We start from the raw sequence: 27,907 nt of genomic DNA, 5'->3' as shown, positions 1-27,907 counted from the left end.
CGAGGCTTAAGCGTACCCTCGTGGATTTGCATTCTTAGTTCTTAACCTGTTCAACGGGACGATTGAAATCTGTTGGTCGGAAAGAAAAGAGATTTTCGTATTGATTGTAATTCTCGTTTGGTAACGTTTGAAATTGGAAACGATTCTGCATAAAACGAAGATGTAAAAAGTAATTGGAGACACGAGAAGAACGTGGTACACATCTTCCATTTTTTATAGGAAAGCAACCTTTTAAGATTCATTCGTGTCTATGTATATCCGATATTAGAGCTAATCGTTGGTTGATCCTCTCGAAAATTTTCAAAGTATCGGCTGACAAAATATTATGGTAACATAGATGTTAAAATGTCTTAATAATTATGTACACCTTTGTCTTCCATGCAAACTTGGCTAATTTATCATTTAAAAGATTTACATTTCCATTATTTTCGTTTTCAATTATGTTATATTAAAATTCTCCTATTCGATCGACAAGTGGAAATAGAATCAGAAAACCAACAAAAATCTACTTATCGTGTTTTTATCTCGTAATCCTCATCTTTCTGAATGCGAATAAGAACAACGTTGATTACACGACGCGCAGATCTTCTGTGTATATCCTATTACGTCCACGAGTCAAAAAATGTCAATGTCCATCATGAACGATGCTCGAGCAGATAGAAACGCGTTTGTAGCGATAGATCGCAAGAAACGGGCAGGAAGAGTGATTTGCACGCGAGTTTTTTATCGGTAGATCCATTATGGCACATTTGTCAGCGCGCAAACGGCACCCTTGTGCGTGTCACGCGCTACAATACAAGGTAAAACGGGTGGAAACGCAACGAGACACAACGAACTGTGCATGGACAGCGTGTTGTTATCGTTCGATTTCATTTATCGCGCGGTTAATGCGTTTCTTGCGAACGAGATCTCGCGATGTCTCTGCGAACGCACCGAATACATCGCACCCTTTGTGCAACGAGCGTCTGCTACATACTTTGCCAGTCGATCAGAAGGTTGTTTGTAATCGGTTCAATGGCTCGCGCTGTGCTCGCCGTGCGTCTGCCTCGCGATGAATTAATCTGCAGGTTTTTCGCGCGTGCGTTTCGTTCTTTGTGGCTCGACGTTCTTTCTTATTATCGGCCAACTGTTCGATGTACATATTTCCTTTCAAGTTGCCAGACCAGATAAATCTACGATATCAACGTGAATACCCTGTAATTTTCATTCTTACGACCAGACTGCAGAATGTTTGTTGCATTTATGTGGGAAATTTACTTTAATATTAACGATACGTAAATGTTGCCATAATAATAATGAATAATTTCTTCTTTAAATAACGTGGCAACCTGACGTCGCGCATGTATCTATGTTACTGAAATATATATTAGTATTATTTACATTTTCACGAGCACAGCTAAAGAGATAAAACTTAAATGGATATACTTGTGGCAAACACCCATTGGAAGATCTTAGATTTCCGAACGGATCGTCACGAAGCGTCAACATTTTTCGAACGAGGTTACGAAGCCGAAGAATCGCGTACATCTCTCGCCACTTTATGATTCCATCGTCGTTTGCCGACGGGTGGCTCCGGCGGACGAGACAATCCGGTGCTCCGGTCGAAGGCGCCAGCAATGAGAGCCGCAAAAAGGCTTGGAAAGCCGCGAAGTGTACGGTGCACGAGCCTCGAACTCCCGGTGTCGCTTTTATCGCTCATAAAGCTAGAATTCTCGCGGTCGTGCCAGCTTCTATAAACTCTCCTACTTGGATGCACGTCCGCTGCCGCGACTCCTCGCGAGCGCCGGTCCTTTCTCGACGTTTCTTCGTGAACCTTGCTAACTCGAGAGGAACGTTAACGCATCTGGTCCTCTCAAGTTAGATCTTGCCACGAGTATAGAAAGAACTGTGGAAAGTTGTGAGTTTGTAGAACGAGGCAACAGGAGAAGCTGCAGCTTGTTTTTGATGCGAACGTGTGCGGAAGCGTGCAATAAAAGAGATAAAGGCAGTAAACACAACGCAGTAAACGGTATACGGAGAAGATTGTTTGTAGATAGCGGCTGTTAAACGTACAAGGTGTTGGATGTAAAACTTACGAGGGACGAATACTCTTAAGAGCAAATTGTATTTTTTTATTCTCACCAGCTATCAAATTTTATGGCGCATAATTGGCTGTAATTATTTAGGAGATTCGTTGAATGAAAGATTTGAAATGAAAAAGCTGTTTCAGAGTCATTTCTGGGTCGCGCGGAAGTTCTTCGCAAGTAGCGGTCGTAAAAGCGAATCGTTGAAAGAAACCCTTTGCCTGTAACCCGAAACTCTTATTTCCGCCGATTCGAGTGGCACCGACGCCACCAGCAAAAACATGTCTCGCGTGAGTCAAATGTGTATCAACGAGCGGCGTGCATTAATTAGACAAGGATCTTAAAGACTGAAGCTGGCTCTTTTGAAACTCGTCGTCTTAAACATGGTCCATTTCTTTTCGCCACTTTCATAAGCGACGCGACGTTGTGCGATTGATTCTGGCACGTGCTTCGTGTGTTTCACTTTTGCCTCCTGCACATATTTTGTTGGGGCAACAGATCGTGGATAAGATTTCATTCGAAAAAAGAAAATTTTACAACTTTTCTTTCCTCTTCAAAGAATAATCTCCTTCGAAAATAGGTTATGGATCGACGTGTTTCACATGTAGACACCGTAAAACTTTTTCATTGATCAATTGATTCAAAATTGAATTTTCAAATTTTCAAATTTGAATTTTTAAATTAGAATTTTCAAATTTGAATTTTCAAATTTTCAAATTTGAATTTTCAAATTTTCAAATTTGAATTTTCAAATTTTCAAATTTGAATTTTCAAATTTTCAAATTTGAATTTTCAAATTTTCAAATTTGAATTTTCAAACTTTGAAATTTGAATTTTCAAATTTAAATTTTCAAGTTTGAATTTTCAAATTCAAATTTTCAAATTTGAATTTTTGAAAATTTGAATCTTCAAGTTTAAATTTTTAAATTTGAATTTGAAAATTTAAATTTTCAAATTTGAATTTTCAAATTTGAATTTTCAAATTCAAATTTTCAAATTTGAATTTTTGAAAATTTGAATTTTCAAATTTAAATTTTCAAATTTTTAAATTTGAATTTTCAAATTTTCAAATTTGAATTTTCAAATTTAAATTTTTAAATTTTCAAATTTGAATTTTCAAATTCTCAAATTTGAATTTTCAAATTTTCAAATTTGAATTTTCAAATTTAAATATTTAAATTTGAATTTTCAAACTTAAATTTTCAAATTTGAATTTTCAAATTCAAATTTTCAAATTTGAATTTTTGAAAATTTGAATTTTCAAATTTGAATTTTCAAATTTTCAAATTTGAATTTTCAAATTTAAATTTTCAAATTTGAATTTTCAAATTTAAATTTTCAAATTTGAATTTTCAAATTTTTAAATTTGAATTTGCAAATTTTCAAATTTGAATTTTCAGATTTGAATTTTCAAATTTAAATTTTCAAGTTTGAATTTTCAAATTCAAATTTTCAAATTTGAATTTTTGAAAATTTGAATTTTCAAATTTGAATTTTCAAATTTAAATTTTCAAATTTGAATTTTCAAATTTTCAAATTTGAATTTTCAAATTTTCAAATTTGAATTTTCAAATTTTCAAATTCAAATTTTCAAATTTGAATTTTTGAAAATTTCAATTTTCAAATTTAAATTTTTAAATTTGAATTTTCAAATTTAAATTTTCAAATTTGAATTTTCAAATTTTCAAATTTGAATTTTTGAAAATTTGAATTTTCAAGTTTAAATTTTTAAATTTGAATTTTCAAATTTTCAAATTTGAATTTTCAAATTCAAATTTTCAAAAATTCAAATTTGAAAATTTGAATTTGAAAATTCAAATTTGAAAATTTGAAAATTCAAATTTAAAAATTTAAACTTGAAAATTCAAATTTTCAAAAATTCAAATTTAAATTTTCAAATTTGAATTTTCAAATTTAAATTTTTAAATTTTCAAATTTGAATTTTCAAATTTTCAAATTTGAATTTTCAAATTTTCAAATTTGAATTTTCAAATTTTCAAATTTGAATTTTCAAATTTTCAAATTTGAATTTTCAAATTTTCAATTTTGAATTTTCAAATTTAAATTTTCAAGTTTGAATTTTCAAATTCAAATTTTCAAATTTGAATTTTTGAAAATTTGAATTTTCAAGTTTAAATTTTTAAATTTGAATTTTCAAATTCAAATTTTCAAATTTGAATTTTCAAATTTAAATTTTTAAATTTTCAAATTTGAATTTTCAAATTTAAATTTTCAAGTTTTCAAATTTGATTTTTCAAATTCAAGTTTTCAAATTTGAATTTTCAAATTTTCAAATTTGAATTTTCAAATTTTCAAATTTGAATTTTCAAATTTTCAAATTTGAATTTTCAAATTTAAATTTTCAAATTTGAATTTTCAAATTTTTAAATTTGAATTTTCAAATTTTCAAATTTGAATTTTTGAAATTTGAATTTTCAAATTTAAATTGTCAAGTTTGAATTTTCAAATTCAAATTTTCAAATTTGAATTTTTGAAAACTTGAATTTTCAAATTTGAATTTTCAAATTTTCAAATTTGAATTTTCAAATTTTCAAATTTGAATTTTCAAATTTTCAAATTTGAATTTTCAAATTCAAATTTTCAAATTTGAGTTTTTGAAAATTTGAATTTTCAAATTTGAATTTTCAAATTTTCAAATTTGAATTTTCAAATTTAAATTTTCAAATTTGAATTTTCAAATTCAAATTTTCAAATTTAAATTTTTAAATTTGAATTTTCAAATTTAAATTTTCAAATTTTGAATTTTCAAATTCAAATTGTCAAGTTTGAATTTTCAAATTCAAATTTTCAAATTTTCAAATTTGAATTTTCAAATTTTCAATTTTGAATTTTCAAATTTAAATTTTCAAGTTTGAATTTTCAAATTCAAATTTTCAAATTTGAATTTTTGAAAATTTGAATTTTCAAGTTTAAATTTTCAAATTTGAATTTTCAAATTTAAATTGTCAAGTTTGAATTTTCAAATTCAAATTTTCAAATTCAAATTTTCAAATTTGAATTTTTGAAAATTTGAATTTTCAAATTTAAATTTTCAAATTTTCAAATTTGAATTTACAAATTTTTAAATTTGAATTTTCAAATTTAAATTTTTAAATTTGAATTTTCAAATTTGAATTTTCAAATTTTCAAATTTGAATTTTCAAATTTTCAAATTTGAATTTTCAAATTTTCAAATTTGAATTTTCAAATTTAAATTTTCAAATTTGAATTTTCAAATTCAAATTTTCAAATTTAAATTTTTAAATTTGAATTTTCAAATTTAAATTTTCAAATTTTGAATTTTCAAATTCAAATTTTCAAATTTGTATTTTTGAAAATTTGAATTTTCAAATTTAAATTTTTAAATTTTCAAATTTGAATTTTCAAATTTTCAAATTTGAATTTTCAAATTTGAATTTTCAAATTTGAATTTTCAAATTTTCAAATTTGAATTTTCAAATTTTGAAATTTGAATTTTTAAATTTGAATGTTCAAATTTGAATTTTCAAATTTTAAAATTTGAATTTTCAAATTTAAATTTTCAAATTTGGATTTTCAAATTTTCAAATTTGAATTTTCAAATTTAAATTTTCAAATTTGGTTTTACAAATTCAAATTTTCGAATTTGAATTTTTGAAAATATGAACTTTCAAATTTGAATTTTTGAAAATTTGAATTTTCAAATTTATATTTTGCAAATCATGCAATTCTGTTTCTTTCTTTCGAGGAATAATATCTTTTCGCAAATGCTAGATTATATATCGAATAAAACGCAACATCTAAGGGCTACATACCAGACAGAAGAGAGCAATTACACCCTCGATTGAGCCATTCCAGGTCGAACTAAACGTCGATCGACCGTCGACGATTTTCCGTGCCGAAAACTTGGTGTTCGAGCTTAACTGCCGGTGAAAATCGGCTTCCGGTCTATCAATGGCACGCGTGCATTTCGGTTTTGTGGGTGAACATGGCGGACTAATGGCCATTTATCGACGCTATCGCCTCGGTAAATGGTGTCGAAGGGCTGAATGCCGCTTCCGTACACAGTCCGACGTCAAAGAGCTTCCTTCAACGTCGTCCGATTCGGACTACGTCAGTCTTGCGGATTTGCGGTTTCGGCCCATCGTCGCTTGGCCAGAATTCGATTGACAGTTTTCCGAGTATCGATCCGATTGCATAGTTTCGGTTTAGACGAGAATTCGTCGGTGGACTATTCGGTTTCGAAGAAAATCAGGATTTTGGTTTCGGCTTTGCTTTCTGTCGTTTATTGTAAATTGAAAGTTAGAAATGTTAAGCCTGATATTTATACGCTTATCATACGATATGTAGCTGTTCAATGTTAAATAGATTACGTGGTTAATGTAAATATAGAGACTAGGTGCGATGGATTTTGAATCACGTGATTTCCATACAACGCGTGATGCGGTTAATGGCCTGTCCAGACGTGATGCGCTTTTATTAATTGTTATTCATTTCACGCGTAGGTCGTAATAGTATATTAAATTAAACGAATTAATATATTCGCAAAGCACCTCTATAAATTCCAATATCGTTAAAAGATTATGATAATCATGAAGGCCAGAGTCGATACGTGAATTGAAAGCTCAGATCTCCATTACTCGATCATCGTATTTCCTGTTCGCTTTCCTCATTGTGCAACGCTATGATTCAATTTGTAGACATATGACTCTTCCTACCAATAACGAAAATTTTATCTTCATTTTAATCGTTCTATAAGAAAACATGAATTTATTAACGAATGATTTGGAAAATAATGGTGAAACAATTTCGAAAATGCTTGTTCGTATATCAATTCTGTTGTTTCAAGTAGAATTAGTAAACGATCGTGAACAATGCGAAATAATTGGACGTATCACTCAGAACACGTGCATCCAATAAAAAAGACATTATTTCGGAAGATGCACATCGAAGCGAGGATTATCCTGATAAATTCGCGGCGTTATTAAAGTGAACGATTCGTCCTGAGGATTTGGAAGATGGAGAGGATTCGGATCATGGGCTGGCAGATATGACGTACGGACTTTGCGCGACGACGCTCAGCTTTCGGTACGAAAATCGCGCAGCGACAGGGGCGAAGGGGGACCGTTCTTTGCCGAGACGCCGTGAGAAATGTAGCATGCGAAACGAATGCGCGATACTCGGGATAAATGATCGTAAAAAATTTCCACAGCTTCGTGGATATTTATCTGGCAGGACCGTCATCTAGATATCTAGGGGATTCGAAGTTTCCCAGTATAACGATTCTTCCGTGTCGTTCAATCTCCGAGAAAAATCTCCCGTCTGCTACCACTCTGTCAACTCGGAAATTTGTTTCCATCCGATGCAAACGTTTGCCCGGAAATCGAACAAGTCCCTCTTAAACATCGAATTTTCTTTGTTCCAGTTGATTCTCGATTTTATCTTCGATCTTCTTTCGAGTTTCTTTTGCCTACGATATTTTAATTCGTCCTACATTACGATCGAATTTATAAACGACGTGATTAAATTTACAGCTGTCAGTCGAGTGTAAGATACGCTTATCGTAAAAGAAGCTATCTATTCTAGAATTCTATCAATTTTTACAGCAAGAAATCTGAGAATCTGGAAAACTACCACCACAACCACCATGTGACCCGTTTCAACTTTCTGTTTGCCTGTTTCCTTCCGGCATAAACTTTAATGTCCCTGCAATTTCTCCTGGCGACCACTCTCGTAGACTTCCCTACAGTTCCGCGTTTTGCCCTTCATTTGCAGATAACCACTCGTGGAACCACCAAACAATCGAGAGCACCCCCTCGAGTGCGTTCTACTATTCATTTTCTTCCTTCCTTTCTTCCTGTCTGCTTGGTTACCCTTCAGCCAGCTCCTTTTACGCGTGACAACGTTTAAACAGCTAACACCTGGAAAGGATTCACGACGGTAGAAAGCGAAAGACAGGAGAACAGCAAAAGAGAAAGAGAGGCAAGGAGAACAGCGAGACGAGCCGAACCGTCTCGAGAGAAGCTTTGAAAAAAGAAAAAGGGTGTCTGGGGTCGAAAGCGCGAGTCTCGCCCTCTTCTTCTGGAATTATATCGAGGCGCGTGAGGGGTGACGCGACAGACTCCCACCGACGACGAACGTTGTCCTTTTGCGCTCGCGAATGAAAGCTGATTTCCGCTTCCTTTTTCTCTCTCCCCTTGATCCGAGTCTTTGACTCTCAGTCATGAATGAACGAGGAGAAAAAGAAAGGAGAAACGGAAATTAATTAACGACGAGAGAGCGTGTGGATTATCGGCACGAACACGGTTTCCGTTTACGAGTTTGTTGCTCAGGTTTGGCTGGTTGTTCGCCGTATTACGAACGGTGCATTTCAAAATATTAAGTTTCTCCATGCGCGGACATTATTGTTTTCCTTGTTTGCCGGCGGTGTGCACGCATTGTGAGTCCACGTGCACGTTACCGTCCGAGGAAATTTGATTTATAATGACGCCGCTTTATTGAAAACTGCGGCGGGGACGCGCGCGACACAATAAATATCGTCGACGGTATTGTGGGGATTAATTAAATCCGCGGGTTGTTTATATGCGCCGCGAGAACTGTTAATGAATTAATTGAAATATCTGCCCGTGAACCGAGATAATCCGACAATTATCGGATACCCGTTCGATTTCCATTATATGGCAAAAAATACACCGTATTAGCCGGAACTGTGAAAAAGAGAACCAAAAAAGAGTGGGTGGTCCATTTCGTTGGAACGTCGTAAACGCGGATGTTTTTTCCCCTTCGTATCCGAACCAGCAAAAATCGTCGCACTGTGATCGATTCCTCTCGAATCTTTCCACGAGAAAATGACACCGAATCGATTCTCACCCTCGTCGTAGTTACAGGGGATGACATTTCGGTTTCTCGTCCCTTTAGTCAAACGACATCCAATACCGAGTAATCATCGTGGCTGATTTTTCCCCAATATAGCGCACCCTACCGAAGAGAACTTGTCTGCGAGTCTTTTTTCTAAACCGCTAAGTGGATCAATATTGTCGGGCGGCGGGTGTTTTGAATATCCAACCCTCCGGCCAGTTTTAGGCGAGGTGACGTTTCGTCATCCTGGATGGAGTGTGTCGCAAGAACAAGTCACTCTTCGTTACCCCTCGACGGGGCTACATCTCGAAGAGCGGCATGCCTCGATAGCTTGTCCTCCTCGTAACCCTCCTGTTTGTTTTCCTTCTGGTCCCTTCTGTTTTTCCTCCATTAGCGACTTCACCACCCTCTCGTCTACGTACGTGCGACCCGCGTCCTCTCCCCTTTGCCACGTCTTTCCCGTCTGCTCTGTTGTCGTTCGGTTATCCGCGTCAACAAACACCTGACAACTTCTCACTACTATCTCAACGAAATGACTCGCGTCCTTGCTCGCCCTCGTCTTCGTGACACTTCTTGCAAACCCTCTGTGCAACGACCACACCGCGTTATCACCATCCGCCCCATCTCAGCGCATTTTTTCTCGATTTTTCTTCCTTTCGTGTTCAACCAGAGACCAACGTACCGTGTAAACTAATTCACTTCTCTATCCGTTCCCGTGTTTTTAAGGCGGTCGAACGTCTATCAAGCCTCAAGGCCGGTAGTTGTTCCTCGAGAACTGCTCCGTACCTACGTCAATCTTTCCACCTCCGGTGGTTTCCCGTCGATTATGCAACGGCATTCCTCGAACCAGTTACGTCAAGGACGCGCATTCCTCTCGGGTGCACGCTTCGGTTGCTTCTCGGGACACGATACGATCTGACCAATCGATCATGCTTATTTTTATAGTCGAACGGCGCTACGATTAAGAGGATCGTGGCGATTTTAATTGGCAAGTGAGTTTTAGACGCGTTCAAGAATCACTTTGAAGAATGAAATTAAGAAGAGAGTACGTACTTGAGTATGTTGGAGCAAAGGATATACCAAAGGAGAAGTTTCCCTAGGAAATTTCGTAGTCATCGAACGTTCCTCTCGTTCACGGCTAATGAAAGTTCTCGCGATGGTCGAGTTCCGGCACGCCTCCTACCTTTTCTTTGCAACAGCTGCAAAGGACGAAGGCAAAGTTACCACGGGAAAAGGAGCTGCAAGACTGTTCGTGTGGCACGCGAGACTCGATAACGACACGTGAACTCTCAGCCATAGCTGTTTCGACCCTGATAGACCGATAACACGTACGGTGGCCGCGCACCGTGGCCAGAACTCGACTTTATCGAGGCAATGAAAAGATTCTGACACTTTCAATTTCCAGCGTGTCTACCACGCAGAGTGACTAACCTAGATCTAACCTCGACCTAGCGTAACGTTTGCTTTAGAACGTGTTATAAATCGCTGCTCTTCTTTCTCATATCGATGCTTTTAATGAAAATAACTAAATTCTACGAACGAATGGGATTCATCAAGGATATGGGAGACGATGTTTTGAATGGTAATTTGATTGTTTTAAAAACATCGAAAATTTTGCTTAAATAAACCAAGATAGAACATAAACAAACAAACGTGGGATGTAAACGTACAAAATCGTGCGACTATATCCTAGTTCTAGACGCGCGAGGAAACCTTGTAATATCTGGCTTATGATGATTTGCCAAGTCTTAGAATCTTTGATATATTAATTTCTCAGAAAGAAACTCGACCTGTATCCTTCGATTTTCTATTATAAAATAAAGAATAAACACAAATGGCTGGAATACAAATGCACGAGGTGAAAACTGTATAAGTATAAAAACAACATACCTACGATTTAGTTTCCATAACAACCTGTTAACTTACCCCAAACAAGTAACTCACGTACATAGCTCACCAAAGGATACCGTGAAGGTACTTTTTATTATTTCCTCGAAACACGATAAATTCCGTATGAGGTTGAATACGACCTACAGTAAAGTAGTTGAAGATACCAAGGAAAAAAACTTGCCCGCTACAGTGTTTCCCATGGTGTAGGCCGATTCCATCGGGAAACTTCAGAAGAATTCCGTGTGAGAGGGCCACGTGTGCCGCATGAATTATTTCCCTAGGCTTTTCCATCGTCTACAGCGAACAACCCTTTCGCTCTCTAATTGCCGTAATCGCTTCGGCGACGTAACGGCGGTATATTGAAAATTCTGCGCGAGCCAGACGTCATTACCCTCTCGGTTTTCTATGTTCCTATCTGTTCGTCTTGAATTACTCCACGGAATTGCGTTAAGCCATCGCGGAAAGGGGTGAAAACGGAGTTGAACAGGGGTCGAGAAGGACAGTTAGAACCGTGTTACAGGGGGTGAAAGTGGCGAACCCCAGGTCGTTATCTTGCTCGCTCGTAATCGATGTCTAATTCCGAAAGTACGATATTGATTATGCGGAAACCGAGCAAACGTCAGAGCAAATGCCGATGTAGTTGCGCAGCCTTTGGACTTTGTATCGGAATTTATATTCTCATCGACGTTACCTCGACAACGAGAGAGCCAGGTCACTCTGTAATTGTCGCGATCGTCGGTTATTGCGTCTAATTAACGTCCGTTCGTTCGTTAGCTGCTCTTTTCTCGAGCCGCTCTTCGCCTCTCTTTGCGCCGCTTTAACGTCGTCCTTCTGCCGGTCTACTTGTTTTTCAAGCGTGGCCTCTGTCGTTGAGAGGTTAAAAACACGATGATAACCAACCGACAGATCCAGGCAATGCAACTTCTGAAATGTATAAATGTTAGCGATAGTCGAAAGCGATTTAAGAAAATGATTTATCCTTTGCCATCGATAATATCACTATCGGAATCATGGGCGGTTAATTGGATGATCGATGAATCTCGAACTGCCGATTCTCGTGAAACCGATCTTCGAATGCGCATCTAATCAACCGAGATATAATATATTGGGCTTTGCTGCAACGATTTTAATTGGTTCCAGGATCTCGTCAAGCAAAGTTACCGTTATTTAATTAAGATATTACCGTCATCTTTTTTTTTATTTTTACGCATTGTATATATTAAACCACGAACAAAGTCTAATATCTTAAAAAAAAAAGACCAGTTAATACAAAATTATTAGTTAACAGATGCCTATAAAATTGTCTTTGCTAATAATTAAAATTTTCCGTAGCTTTTGAATTTTCGAAGATCGAGCATTTTTGTCTACATTCCAAATTATAGATCGTAGATCATGTCTAGTTGATCTTTAGACCAACTTATCAAGACACAAGAAGCTCAATCGCGAAAATTTTCTTTGTACGGTATTTCTAGTCTGAATAAAATTTACAATCGATCTAACGCATATATATCGCGATCGTTACACCCGATTTTATCGATGGAACTTGTTCGTCCTAACATCATATGCTATAATTCATTACTAACACGCGTGCAATCGCGTTGCAGGCTAATTAGCGACAATAAGAACATATATTCGTGATAATTAATCGTTGCTTCAGCATGAAATCGGTGACGACGATAAATCAAGGGACACGAGCAAATGGCCATGGTTATAGGGATCGACAGGTCTGGTCGATGTTGGAGGATCGATCGTCCTGGGATAAACGGGCAAATACAACCGTCTCGGATAGATAAATTGACAGGGTAGCAGCGGGAACTGGCGCAGTTCGGAAGTGAGAAATTCTCGCGGGTCGATGACACCAACTTCTCTCGCACTTAACCGCGTCTCCCGAAACTTTTCAATAAAGCGGGTCTCGGCTTTCCATACGTTCCGCCGGGGGACGAACTTTTGGGGCACTATCGTTCCTACGCAACATTTGCCGGATTCTCCGCGTGACACCCCTCCGAATGTCGCGGATTATCATTCTTGATCTTCTTTCCGAGAACTTTCCCCTTCTGGCTGTTCCGCGTGCGGTTTCGTTGAAAATCATCCGGGAATAAAATTGGTTTATTCACCAGGGATGCAGTTCCGTGGACAAACCAATTTTATCCCCGTTTATCCGGTTTGAAGCGAAGCAATTATTATCGTACCGCGACGATAATAATTCTGTTGCTAAAAAATCATGATTTGAAATTGAGGAATAAACGACTTGTCGATACTTCTGGCTGTTTCGTTGATTATAAAGATCACTCGTATGTAATTAAAAGCTCATCCGAGATCGTTTGATATCGATCCAGAGAACATACAAATGTGATATCACGTCCGTTTGAAGAAAAACAGTATAATAAATTTTTTCGAGCGTACAAGGTGCACAAAAATTGCCAAGATATCTCTCCCTTAACCATAAGAAGCAGCGCGGTATGACGTAAAGTAGTCGTCTAACTTTTTCTACAGAAACTGTGACTTTTTCCCGCGTTTACGCGTACCGCGGGCAAGATAAATAATATCTTGCTCGTACATCGTGACTCCGCGTAACGACCTCGCTTCTTCCCGTTCCGTATTCTCCGCGAACCATGGCGTGATACCGTCTGCCAAGCGGGCCTTTACCTCTAACTGCCACCGCCGCTAATTGCCGTCCGTATAATTACCATATCGGACAGATAAATATAGGGCTAGCACGTTCGTGGCCTCGGAGACAGTCGGCGACGTTTAGGTCGGCCGCGTATAAAGCCGACGGCGTGCGCTTCGCAGATACACAAGAACTCGCGACAACCGGTAGACAAAAACAGCAAGAAACCGAGACGTTGGTTTGTAATTCTACGAAATTCTTTTATTTCGTGACTTTTATTCCCCGGAGATAAAGCTGTCGTTCGCTGGTGAATGGGCAAGCAAGTGGGTTTCAACGAGAGATTTGAATGGCGCAAAGTGGCGTGACGACTGCCGCTTCGAATACAGAAAACATTTTTGTCTCCCTATTCGGGCGAATATTGGACTTTCTACCGTATTTGTATTCGCTGTACGCGTTCGTCGTCTGATGATCTCTCTCTCTCTCGGATACTTTTAATAACTTCAAGCCGTCGACGGTTTAACTACAGCCACAAGGCAAGGCGATTCGTGTACAAAGGCTTAATGGCTCCGCGGCCCTTTACGACTGGCCTTCCCCTTTTTTTCCGTTCGCAAATACCGAACGATAAATAGTCACAGTGACAGGATACAATTAAAAGAAGCTATTCCGACGAGTCCTTTGTCAGGATTAAGCCGATTCGCTCCACCATTCTCCTTCTCCGTGTCTCGTGTGCTCGCGCTGTGATAATAGAATACGTATATTTCATCGAGAGCAACGCAGGGAGAGAAAAGGAAGAGAGAAGCCGTTCGTCCGGTTCGAATGGGAACCCTTCTCCGGCGAATCTATTATTACAAAAATAACCTTTATCTCTTCCGTGCTCCGACAATGGGTTATACTTTCGAGAGCACGAAGAAGAGCCGCGCAATAATCCTCTTTGTCACAGAAGATGTCGTCGTTCGCAAATTGCCTGCATCGTGCATGAAGACACCGATGTGTAACCTATACTTTTCAACCCCATCCATATCCGGAAACACAGCGACAACCGTAAAAATATTTATCATGCGCGTTTTAGGGGTACAATTGAAGGAAAGAGGGAAAAAGAAACGATGCTATATATGTGTATCCCTACGAGCAGGATAACAGCTCCCTAATTTTCTCGACAGCAATATTTAATGCGTTTTCCCTCGGCGTCCCTGGCAGCAGTTCGCTCCATTTCGTTCCATTTTCAGCGGGACACGACCGCCGGCCAGGGGTGGAAAATTATCGTGGCGCCGCACAGACATCGAAGCGAGACGCGAAAACCCACCCTCTTCTTCCTATGCGGGAAACTTTCTCTTCCGACCGGACGAGAGGCAACTAATCGCGCGCAACGACCGCGGTGACGGCTAATTAGCGTTCTCGGAAATGAGCCGTGCCACCAGGAATTAATATCTCCAGTTTTCTCTCACCTCTTCGTCGTCCTTTCGCGAAGAGACATCGAATCGCGTGGCGTCACTCTTCCTACTCTTATTTCACAAGGTGCAACACGACGCCCGTTTTACTATACTATAATCGAGTCGACGATTAAGGAAATAATCGTAAAAGTAATTAGCAAAATAATACGATTGCATCTCGCTGCACGGTGTACACGACCGCGAGCGAAACTTACGACAATCGACTGGTAGTCTATACTACGTTACATTAACGAGCTCGTGCAATTAAGTCGGCTCCGTATATCCGGTGGAGAAAGCCAATCGAGAATCGAGAGGTAAAATAACGCATAATCGAATGGACGCGTTTCAAGCAGCGCAGTCCGACTGGCACCACCGGTCCGTCTCGCTTGTCCCAGCTCGTTTTATTTGAATTTTCACTTTTTGACAATAGAGCCACGTCGTTACGCCCGACATTTGCCATATCCGCAGTAACGTCGGTTCAGATAGGGTGCGATTTACGAGTAACAACCCCTGGTGCTAAAACGCCGTGTTGGGTCAACCCCTTCCAATCCACTGTACAGGGGGTTTGTTGTTATAGCGACGTTAAACTAGCCAGACAATGACGGAGTCTCGTCGTTCCCATAGTCATTGCTCGTGATATCGGGGTCGCGCGTCCGAATTTAATTATTTTCAAGTCTCGTTAATAAGCCCTCGCGCCGATAAATTTGCAAGTGACCCTGTTATTCCGTGGTTCCGCTAATAATTGGGCTTCCCTTCGCTGTAACTGTGTTCCCGTTTCTAGGTTTGACGCAAGCACAAACACATATTTTCTGTGTTATTTTTGACGTAGTGGATTTAACAAAAATACGTCTCCCGTTTTTAAATTTTCCATGGAGTTTACCATCATTTATATCAGCTTCCGACGTGAATGATCTTACTACGTGTTAGATCATTTGTTCCTTGGGAATTGAAAGTACATTCTTATGTAATGAAATTAAGAAATTAGATCGTTTTAATTAGATCGCATCTTTGCTTTAATGAAAAATAGGGAGTTCGGTTTAACTTCCGAGAGGCTCATTTACTGCTCGTATATCTTATTTATATAAAATTTAGCACTTCCGTCCTGTTTCAGGTTTTTCATTAGACTCGACGTGATTTCCGTTATGTTTCATAACTCTTCGGGACACGAAGATCGACTCTTCGCTCGAATCCACAAAAAGCCAAAGCAGAAACACGTTTACCGTTCGTTATTTCCGTGGGAAAAGATTAACCGACGCCTAATAGAAGAAGGCAGGTCATTGAACAAGCGAGCGTTAGAGATTGAAAACCTTAATGGACCAGTTAATCGTTTCACGATCGAGTCCTTCTCTTTTCTACGAGTCGCGTGTCGTCGTTCGTCACAGTTAATTATATCGTCGTTCTCGCGATGGATTCGTTGACTATATCCGGACGTGAAGAACGGAAGACACAGCCAGACGTGCAAACGATAGTCATTCTCGGACCACGACGTCCTACATTACCAGCCGACGTCCTTTTTATTGCGCGTCTCATCATTCTGTCGACTTTCATTTTTCCCTGGAATTTTGCCAGCCGTGCTCTCTGCTCCTTATTGCATTTCATTTCATAGACTTTTCGACTGGCTCCGCGGTGGCTGCAAAATTTCTAGCCTGTGCAAACTCTTGACCCAACATCGGTTGGTATTATAGGTGGAAGAGATATAGCGAAGTGGCAAAGTAAAACGTTGAGTAGGGGCAGCAACTGATCTAGTTGCAGCTATCCCATAGGCATTTGCATTAATTTTTTGACACGAATTTCTATCATCGTTGATCCAGTCATGATATTAGGTTGTCCGAAATGTGTCTTTCTTTCGCAAACATGCTTTTTACAACAGTACACCTTCGTACAAACGTGAACCCAAGTCTGTGAAATGTCGCGGTGTTTATCTCAACAGAACAAAATGGACCGTACGTAATTCGACAAAATGATATAAAACCAAAAACATTGTGCGTCTATTACTTCCTTATAAAACGAAAGAAACTTTTCGGACAACCTAATACTTATAACCAACAGTATGTACATCGCTAAACCTATGATACCCTTAATATGTAGCTAAATATGTTATACATAATTAATTAGAATCTAATGATATGTCGAAAATAACTCGGTATGTGTACGTAATCATGTTTCTGTCTCAACACAAGCAGATATCAATATTATCAAAAATATTTGGCTTCGGTAATTGAGAAAACAGAATATCTGAATCATTTCGACTGATTTAGTAATTGCAGTGATGTAGTATTGCGTATATGACGCAATGCTCAAATTATTTATTTCAATCCCTAAAACCTGTAAGCTCTAACCACTGACCGATTTTACCTCGCTATATCGCTTCTATATCGCGTATAAAAGTGCAGCTTGTAATTGTTAACTGCTTAGGAGGCAGTTTAACGAACGAAACAGCGTAACGGCGATCTATCGAAGTTGGATATACTAGAGAAACACAGAGAGGCCTGTGTAGATTGCATAATAACATTCAGGAACGTACACACACAATCGCCGCTCGGAGATGCTAATGGTCGGGAAACTTTGCTAGGAAAACTCGGGACGAAACTAGCGCGAAACTAGCGCGATTTGCTCTGCAAGCCCTTTCGAAAAAAAGTCTCGGTGCCTGCATTCGATAGCCAGGAATGCGGACTATGCATTAATTGCATCTAAGGTAATTGTTTCGGCCATCACCCCATCGACGAGTGGGTCGGTAGTTTTTCGCCCTTCTGCTCCGTCGATTGCTCCGTTTACCTCTCTAGAGGCTTGTTTGTGCTCGTTGAAACGTATGTAGATTACCTTTCTCGAGGCCCTTTGTCGAACGAGTGCCCGTTCCGACGATAAATCTATTTCGATGACAGTTTTTCTGCTGAAGGATAGAGTGCAATACACTTCGAGATCTGAACGTGTATTTCGTTCTATCGGTGTTACGAAATTGCATTCGAACTGCAATTGTCTTTTTTTTTCATGTGTCGGAGATCGAAGATATCTGCGACCTGTAGTTCTAGTCATGGAAGTACTATAGCAAGGTTGTAAATTAAAGTGCTATGTCCCGATAACCATTGTTTTAGGAATATAGAAGCTTTTAGAACGCGCTGTAAAAGTTATTTCCATTTAAATAAAGCATCATATAGTATATAACAATTATAGTATGTAACAAAGTACTTTTTACGGTTAAACATCGTGAAACGAAATGCAATAACTTCGCAGCGGACTTTCGTGGCATCATATTTTAATAAAAATTACCTTTCTATAGAATGTACGAAGATTTTCATGAATGACTATATGGATATTAATTCCTGACTAATTTTTATAATCTCGCTATGCTTTTTCCATAAGTTCATCTTCCGTGCCAAACGAGCAGACAAAGATTTAAAACAAAGAAGCGATCATCGTGTCCGCGTCCATTTTTCACTACTGATTACGCAAAACGCGAGACCATCCGTCTCCCGAAATAGCGTTCCGTGAAACTTTAACTTCCACCGATTCTAATGGAACTCCTCTCTTCTTTTCTCCTTCCACGCGAAACTCTAGCGCGGGATTGCCGGAGTGTTTTATTGTTCGCGTTCCGTTTAAGTGCACAGGACGATCTCGTGTTTCGTGGCTTGTGCTCGCCCCCACTGACCATTCTTTTTTCTTCTTCTTGCAGAGACCTGAGACCAGCGAGCTTGGAGAAAGGCCAAGAGACCCTCCGACTACGCGTATACGCCTGCTACGCTTGGGGTGGCCCCCTTCTAGTCGCCGGTTTGGCCGCCCTTCTCGATCATCTTCCGTCTCAACCTCAATACACGTTCCTCAGGCCCCGTTTCGGCGACAAACAGTGCTGGTTCTACGGTAAGTTGCCATTCGCTTTCATTGCTATGAAAAAAGGAACTCCTCGAGAGATCCTTGAAATATCTCTCAGTTAGAGAAAGTTTGTCCTCGTCAAAGCAGTGGTTGAAACTTTGACTTTAACGAAAGCTCTGGTAGGATTTCGCCCTTTCTAACTGTTCAAAGAGGACACAACCGGATGAACAGAATGATCTAAAAGTGTGGAAGTTAATGTTGGACATGCGGGTAATAAACAAAAAGTATTTGCGAATGTTATTCGTATCGTTATTCGTATAATTTATGAATCTTTGCTTTCTTATACGCGTATCAGATCAACGTAGCGATATTTTAAAGAAACGTCTGCCTGAAGAATCGAAAATAAACCGGATGCAATCTTTTATAAACCGAAGAATCTAAGAAAAGATTAACTGGCAGAAAACAGAAAGCGTTGACGGGACAATGCAGTCGGCTTCGTATTATTCGAAAAGTCAAAATAGCAATTCAACGTGTGCTCCGAGTATATCGAAATATACTATATCACAATATTTAATTTTTCCGAAATATTACGTTCTATCTTTCGCCTAAGTCGTTGTAAATTTTTTAATCGATGAAGTACATCTTATTTTAATCGTTCTAAGGAACTTAGTAACGTATGGTATAATAATGTAATAATATTGCTTACCGAACGATACGGACTCGCGATCGACGTTATAATTAACGACGTAATAACTCGGAACATCGTGTGGTCGAAGGAATTTCGTGAGGAAACGAGATCACGTCGAATAACATTTCTGTGGAGCCAATGAGACGAGGTTTCCTCGCGATGATAATTAATCCGGTGCTGTACGAACGCCGCAAATTAATTCGATCGCGTCACACACGACTTATCAGTGAATTAATTTCCGTCGATGCCACGAGCGTGGCCCTCGTTGGATGATTCCTCTGTCTCTCTCGTGTTCTGTTGTTCTCGAACGACAGTCGGTGCCGGACTTGCTGACATTAGTAACGGATCAGTAGCACAGACGGTAATGGAGCCTATTATCGAAAGTAATACAGGCTGGGAGGAGGACGGTTAACACGTAATTCCCTGTGATCCGATTATTCCGCTAATTAATAGGACTGGTCAGTCGTGTTCTGGGGCGCTGATTAAATCGGTTTCGTTAATCGATGGATCGATCGGCCGGCCGCGTATTAATTGCTAATCAAGCACCGTTTGCGGCGTTCCTTCGGTCGCTGCTCGTGAAAAAGTCGATTCATCCCGGAATCTGTCGTCGATGGAATTTCGAATTAATCGATAGATGAAAATTTAGCGAATTTAATGAATTTTAATTATACACTCTCGTTCATGAATTACAGGGACACTTGGTAATGTTAAACGTAGGCTTTCGTTAAACACGATTTAAAATATATAAAATATAAATAATATATTATAAGTATAATTTAGCTATTTTTTTATAATACGGCGGTTAACCGACTAACTCGGGACTAAATTATATTTATGTACTTTCCTGCTTCCGAACTTTCGTTAAATCCACCGCAATCGAAAGATTTGCGGACAATAGATCGCTGGTCTCACGAGCGAAGGAAAAGTCGAAGGAAATACACGGTGGTTAATAGGTGAGTATCCCGCTAAGTGGATTAGCAGAATATCTCGTTAGGTCGTGTACCCACGATTTTCCATTTCTCTCGCCCCAACGATTCCTCTTACGTATGCACAAGCATCGTAATCAGTTGAGATAAGAAACAATGGCACGCGCGCTATCAGGATTCCTTGCGTGGCAGGCACAGGAATACTTCGCTAAGAGGATTACATAGCTCCCGAAAGATTGTATTTAAGTATGACGTAGGGTAGCTGAATAAGAAGATCGATACCCCAAAGTACATTTAATACCTCGAATCCCTAATAATAACCCCGGTGCGACCCCTGCGGCGCGGCACGGCGTGGCAACTGAACCACCAGCTGATTCCTAGGTACGCATGTACCCGCGGAATAGAGATTATAAGGAGGTGAACCACGCGACGATGTGTCATGTCTTTATTCATAGCACGGATTTACCACCATTGCACGTTATTTAACGAGCATCCCCTGTAATCCACATTTACCGCAACCGATAATCCAAAGAGCATACTGTATCTTTCTACGTCCCTTAGGATGGTACATATAAAATATCGTTTCTCTAAAGTTTCAATGTATTTGGATTTTAGATAATACCACTCATTAAGTTTCGTCCTATCTGCAAACTGACCGACTCCACTTTCCCTAAATTTGTCAATTTCATTACGTAAATATCTATATAATATCTCTATAATACATTATATAAATTAATAATAGATTTTCAAAATAATAAACGACACTAAAAATAAATTCATTCGTCGCAAGGAGATGACATAAACGTTGGCAATGACGTCTTAACTTCTATCTGATTAAAAGATTTATTCGAAGAAACATTTCGTATGCATCAACCTAATGTTTCTCTCTCTCTCTCTCTCTCTCTCTTTCTCTCGCTCTCTCTGTATATATCTCTGTATGTATGTAGCCCTCCTCGTACAAGCCGCTGGAAACTCTCTGGCCGCGTAAACACTCGTTTCAAACAGTGCAACTACGTTGCGTATTAATTTCCCGCGGCCGTGATATTTATCGACGCCGACCGGAGGAGAACACCCCCGGTGATTAATATTTAGCTTTTATATCCTTTGACAAATATAAACGTCGCTATACGCAGACCGGTTGTGTATTTTCGTTTCGGTTTCCGGGTGGATCGCGCGACTGGTTTTCACCCTGCGCTTCCCTTCCCGTTCTCTCGTTTTCGACTAGCTTACTTTACATTTCTATCGATCGTCCGCAAACGATTTCATCGCTTGGTAGCCATATAACTTTTGAACTTGGAACGAAGAGAAAGGAATATTAATTAGACCGAAGCTTGATTCCTTTCGACAAAGTGCATCGTGAGATGAGATTCTTGGGACCACCACGCTATAATACGAAGGACCAAGGGTCATGGTGTTCATCAGTCCATTGCTATTTTCCATAAAACAGTCGTATTTGTCCGGACTCGATGATCTCTACCTTGTCTATTTATTTTCTTTTTGGTCAGTCTCGGAACTAAACTTGGTCGATCTTCGGTGGAAGAAATTGAAACTCGCGAAACCAAGTATCAAAGATGATAGTGAACGTTTTTTCGAATAAGTACAAAACACGTTCTCCTGGCGTTCAAGTACCAGCAAGATAATATTAGATTTACCGTCAGGAGCTCATTGGAGCACCAATATTCAGGACTTCGACATTGTGTAACGCTGCGGGAACCACAGAGCCATTGAGAAACACAATCAGTCATCAAGCAACGCCCATTCAAGACGCCCTCAGGTCGGAACGCTTGATGCTATTTGTAAATATACGGAGCTTGTTGAGCCACTCTAGAGTTAAACATCGTCGCGAGTGAGTCTCTTCTCGAACAATCTCCCGCAACATTAATTGCATCGCGAGCGGAAGATGCCTCCCGTTTACGTGTCTCTACCGCAATAACTCTGCTGCCTTCTCCATCAGCCATGGAGTACCACCTGAAATATCCGCGCAAAATCCAAATCCAAGTATCGAGAGTGCTTGTTAGGTAGATGGAAGATGAGCAAGTTCTATTACATATATACGTACGAACCTCTCGTCGAAAGTCAAATTGATCAACTCCACTTTTCCCAAGTTTCTCGATTTTACTGTCCAAGTACATGATTAATGTTCAAATTCTCGAAACTTCGACTTCTCGAAACGACGAGTCTATTTCGCTAAGTCTATGATTAATGGTTACAGTGGATATATTTTCCGATGAACAAACATTATTCTACGTGCACACTATGTAACACGGAGGAAAGATTCGTTCGTCTGTATCGAACCATAAGAAAAACGATCGAAAGCAGGTTCTCGTCGAGATGTTTGCTCTCTCACATCGCACAGAAAGTACAATGGCGCGTCTTCGTGTCACGTAATCGCATTGGGACGAACATCAGGGAAGGGGAGTGAAAGAGTAAAAGGACGGCGCTTCTCAAACGTGTCAATTCACTGGCCAGGCAGCGTTTCCTCTCTTTTTCGCGCAAATAAAGCTAAACTGGACAAAGGAGGGCGTATAGCCTGGAAGCGCGTAGGAAATAGAGTCGTAGCCGCGCGCTGCTAAATCAGGATAATGGTGCCCCATGGGAAGCTGCATCGTACTATCGCGAGTTGTTACGTTCTGACACAATGCTTTTGCACTGGTGGGACTAGATGAGGGGTTCAGAGGGACAAGCAGAGGTTGTTCTGCAACGGACGTTACCCTGCGTTCCATCGTGTTTCAACCCTTCCCTCTATCTCTCTCGACCCAGTGGCTGTTGTATCCATCCACTTTGCGGTCCTCCTCGTAGACCTTTGTTTCTCTCGTTTCGCTTTTTCTGCGGCTTCTTGCGGTCTACCCATGGAATCGAATTCAATGTTTTTACGCTATCGATCGATCGGTATCTAAATCTTTGCCGCGTCGTTCGTGGTTTATGGTTAATACAGAATGGTTACATTTGCGGTAACAGTGGCTACGCTCGAGCATTCTTTTTGTATTTGTAAATAGCTTGGATTTAATATATATTATATCTCTCCTGATATATAGCAAAGTTGTAAATTAAACGACAGTGAAACGATATCGAATAATATCTTGGGCTTCGGTGCTTTATATCGCACGACCCTGTGCAATAACAAAATGCAACTCGCGACTAATTGCGTCAATATTCTATATTCTACACGTTCTATAATATTCTACAAAAAGAAAAAAAACATTGCAAGATTGTCTATTAGAAATTTCTTCGTACAGTTCTCGTTAAGGTTTCCGACTATCGCCTTCTTATATTCCTATCAAACGTCCAAAAAGTGATGATTTCACCCATGATTGATTTTACAGCTTCTCCATATCGTACTCCGAACTACAAGAACGACTGCAATATTTCAAAAATAAATAGCAGCTTACTCACCAGAGATATTCTAATAGACCCCTTTCACTTTCCCGAATGCTCCTTCCCATTTGATCGCCCGGCGCTTCTTCCTCTCACCTTCTACCCTCGCATTCTTTCCGCTCTCATCTTGCACCCTTCGCGTCTCAGCTTTCTCCTACACACTTTCTGTTTCATGTCTCCCTCCATTTACTCTATTTCCTCGGTGCCCTCGTACTTCATCCCCCACCCTGTGTGTCACTTGGGCACAGCCCATAACAACGTGGGCCGAGACGATGGGGACGAGAGATAAACCTGGCGCCAGCCAGTCCAACCCCTTCGAACGCGCGGAACTGCTGGAACTTCTACGACCCCTTTTCAACCCCCTTCCTGTGTACCCCAGGCGCGTAGATCAACGACAGGTTATACCGGTGAACGTCAGTGAATGATCGATTATACGCGTTTGTTCCTACGTCGTGCGCATAAACAGACTAACTTCCTCCAGAGAAAGGATGCGTGTCCCTATCAGCCGCGACTTAAATTCCTAATTAATCGAGAGATCGAGCAGCACTTTACGTCATCCGTCCTTGCTTTCTAACTTTCTAGACAAAAGAGAGAATGTAAAGCTGTAGAGACGCGTACTGATCGGAGAACGTATTTGCGATCAGCGCTCGCGCGATTTTCCTAAACTTTATGATTTGATGGCAACTTTGACGATTTATGATAAGATTTGTTTCTAACTTTACCGATAATCGCGATAGTCGAGTCTCGTAACTACGGATTTTTACGAATTAACGGGAAATTTAAAGACACAAGAATTCGCAGAATTTTACAATGTGCAAAAATATAAAATACGCGAAGTAGAGTACTCGTTATATTTTCCGTAGATAATTCTGTATTTATAAAAATATACACTTTCATAAAAGTCACATCATAAAATGTGTCTTCGTAAAATGTGTCGAACGTTTGACGTATTCGTCGGAACTCCAGTTCATCCGAATACGCGTCCATTGTAACCATAATCCAACACGTGAAACAAGCAAGAAACCGATGAATGGTGGAAGTGTCCCTAAGGGATGGAGAGAAAAGGCTTCCTATGAGAAGAGACGGTCGTGCAAAGAGGCTGAATAAACGGGAACGTAAGAAAACTCATTTACCAGCACATCGAACAGAGGTGGTTCAAAAGCCAGACTGGTATTCGAGCCTCCCCTTCACAAGGCCTGGTGCACTGGCATTCTGGCGTTCCGGTGTTCTGGCGCGCCCCATAACAACGTAGGCCGAAACGATGGGGTAGAGAGATAAATCTGGTGCCAGCCAGTCCCAACCCCAGCGTGCGAAACCAGCAGAACTCTCTGTTTCCCCTCTATCTAAGCCTATACTAACTACCGTCCGCGGCCCACTAAACTGCACGCCTAAACGCACACGACCAAGTATTTAAGTAGCTTCGAAGCGAGCCCCTCCTTCGCGTTGATACGCATTATTACTGCACCTGCATACTGTTGATTCCTCCCCTGTTCGTCTCTTAGCTTCTTTTATCAGGGAACAAAAAATGTTCTACTTCAGTGTTGCGTTATATCGTTGCTGTTCTATTAGCTGCTTTGAAATCTCAATTTCTGCATATACTCGTAAGCAGAGTAGAGAATTGCATCGTATGGTGGAAGCTCTCTATGGAAAATAGGGGTAACTGTGGTAGCTACCGACAGAAAACGATTGTGGGAAAGTAGGGACCGTGTGTGGTGTTGAAAAGGCTGAAAAGTGATGTTTGTTAGTTATGGGAAATCAACGGTTTTGCTTAACCCCTGCCAGGCTTTGTAGTATTTGATATTTTATCTAAATTGGCTTGTATTCAGTAAATTAATTTTTAAAAATATATTCGTAATACAGACGAATTTGTATATTTTTAGAACCAGTAACGTATCTACCTTGATATATATCTACTAAGATTCATTTATGACACACAAGACCATGATTCATGCGTAAAAGGAATCGAGTAGAATAGAATGTTAAATTTAGTACGACGTAGCAATGGAATAATTCTTCGTATACGTAGAATAATAATGTAGGAAACTAAATAGCGAGCTTAGGGGTAATTATGAAGGGAAAAATCCTCAGACCTTCTAGAATAAGTAAAAAATAACGTTTATCCGGAGTTTTGAGCCGAAAATTAGGCAAGTCCTTTTTAAGGAGAACTTAGCACGTTCTCGGTTCTCCAAAGCGAATAACCCTGAAAAATAGTAAAAAAATAGAGTGGAAGTGCGGGCAAGGAGAGCTCGAGACACGTTTCGGTGGCAGCGGCTCGGCGGAATATTCAACTAACGTTCGCATACATTAGAATGGTAAATCTCTGGGCTATCCTCCGTATCTATGCAATCTCATGCCCCTGGAAGTTCGGCACAGGCTGGAATAGCGTACACCAAAACGATAGGATTAGAGAGATAACCTGTCCAACTCGACCGTGCGAAACCAGCGAAACGCCACCCCTATCTCTGGACCCACTAATACACTCGCCCTTACGCGTATGCGACTATCGCGTGAGAGAACACTAACGTGCACTGTCCCGACGATATTTATTATCGCTTTGTTAAAGCCACAAACTCTTATTGAAAGATACTCTCGACTGAAGAGACTTACCATGGGATTTGCCTGTAGAAGTGGCATTGCTTGGATCAGAGTTTAATTAAGGGTATTTCCATTTGGAGGAGTCATTTTTGGACGACGTGTATGTAGGATAAAATATTGTTAGATAATTGTAAAATTGTTGATTGGTCGTGTTCGATCACATAATTTTTTTACACTTTTATTAATACTATTTTAGCGCGCGATTAACTCAAAAAATATGTAACGAATAGTAATTTATAGGAAATCTTTATAGTATTTGATAATCGTAGATCGAGGGACATCAAATTTTTTGAGTATCTATGATCATGTTTAGTCGTACAATTTCATTAATTCGAATGCTATTGCCATCTTTTTACAGAACGAATTTAGTCTTTGAAGAACGTCATGGATGAAATGGTATCCCCTGTGAATTTTAAATAAACTCAAGGATCTAACAAAATCGAGTCATCTGTCTCTTAAAATAACTCTTCTTCTAGTCTTTCATAGTGTATAACTACAGACGTGTTTTATCTTTTCACAAACCTTACAACAGAGGTTTAAGCTTAAGAAATTGTTGAACGATAACAAAACGTGAGCACAGGAAATCCAACGACGCAGTCACGGACAGAAGACCAAAGAAATTCCTGTTCCGTGAGACAACGTTCGCGTAAAATTGGAAGGAAAACAGGATGCGGCAAAGCTAACGAACAAAGAACGTTAAACGTCGTAGAACGAGTTGGTAGCTGGAAATGAAACGAATCGAATGGGTGTAATGCGATTAATAAGCGCGATCGATCCCGTGGACGATTAAACGAATCAACGTGGATCGTTTAGCTGGTAATAACAACGCGAATAATGAGCGAGGGAAAAAATCCTTTGTGTGTTCGCCGCGTCGACAGAGCGGAAGAGGAGGTGGTAGCTGGATGGGAAATCCTATTCGGAAAGATTGATAACGACCCACATTCGCGATGAACGCGTTAATAACCGAAAACCGATCGGATGCGCTTCGACGATACGAGAAAGCCTCGCGAATGATGGAATTAAAAAAGGATATCGAGGCTCGTGCGAATTATCGGATTTGCTCAGCCGATCGGTTGCTCATCGCGTGTCGAGAGCACGCCTCGTTACGCTTTTTAACTGGAATCAAGAGGTCGATCGACAGTAATCTACACGATTTGAACAAGAAACGCGAGCAATCTTTAGATCGATATTTGCTAATTAAAGCAAATCGTCGTTACAGTTAAATCGTTGCTTGGTAAATCGAATCTCTAAGAACTGAAATCTTTCAGTTGTCAAGATTTTATCGAGTTTTTCAAATAAGAATAGTGAAAAAGAAAGAAAACCGCTCGAAGGAACGTTGATATAAGAATTAATTTTTTCTCAATTTTAGAGATTCCAATTCGTATAAAGACAAATAGCAGTTAAAATCCTCTGTAGCTTTAGATATTTTTTTTTTTTTTTTTTTTGGATCACAATGGTTCGAGTTAACAAGATTCGGCTGCATGTAGTTTGTAGGAGCGTGAAACGAGCGGAGCTGCAAATTCGAAGGACGAATCGATCGAGAGGGGATACGCGATTAGAACACACCTACTACGAGGGTGACTTGGCAGAAGAAAATTAACGAATGCTAAAGAGCCGTGGCAAGTGTTTTGCTGTAAGCCCCTGGTTCGATCCCCCCGCGATCCTACTTTATTTATCACGCACTCTCG

General features: G+C 39.6%; 1 protein-coding gene across 1 annotated transcript in view; it reads left to right on the top strand.

The window, feature by feature from the left end:
* LOC100647927 (probable G-protein coupled receptor Mth-like 1) overlaps positions 1 to 27,907 on the top strand; it is a 155,507-nt gene that overhangs the window by 103,830 nt on the left and 23,770 nt on the right. Inside the window, exon 5 of the mRNA XM_003394204.4 lies at positions 18,499 to 18,683. Within this exon, the coding sequence (XP_003394252.2) occupies positions 18,499 to 18,683 (185 nt within the window). The remainder of the gene's footprint in view (positions 1 to 18,498; positions 18,684 to 27,907) is intronic.

This window comes from Bombus terrestris, chromosome 3, assembly GCF_910591885.1.
Source record: "Bombus terrestris chromosome 3, iyBomTerr1.2, whole genome shotgun sequence".
Lineage (NCBI taxonomy): Eukaryota > Metazoa > Arthropoda > Insecta > Hymenoptera > Apidae > Bombus > Bombus terrestris.
This window is presented reverse-complemented; position numbering and strand designations above follow the sequence as displayed.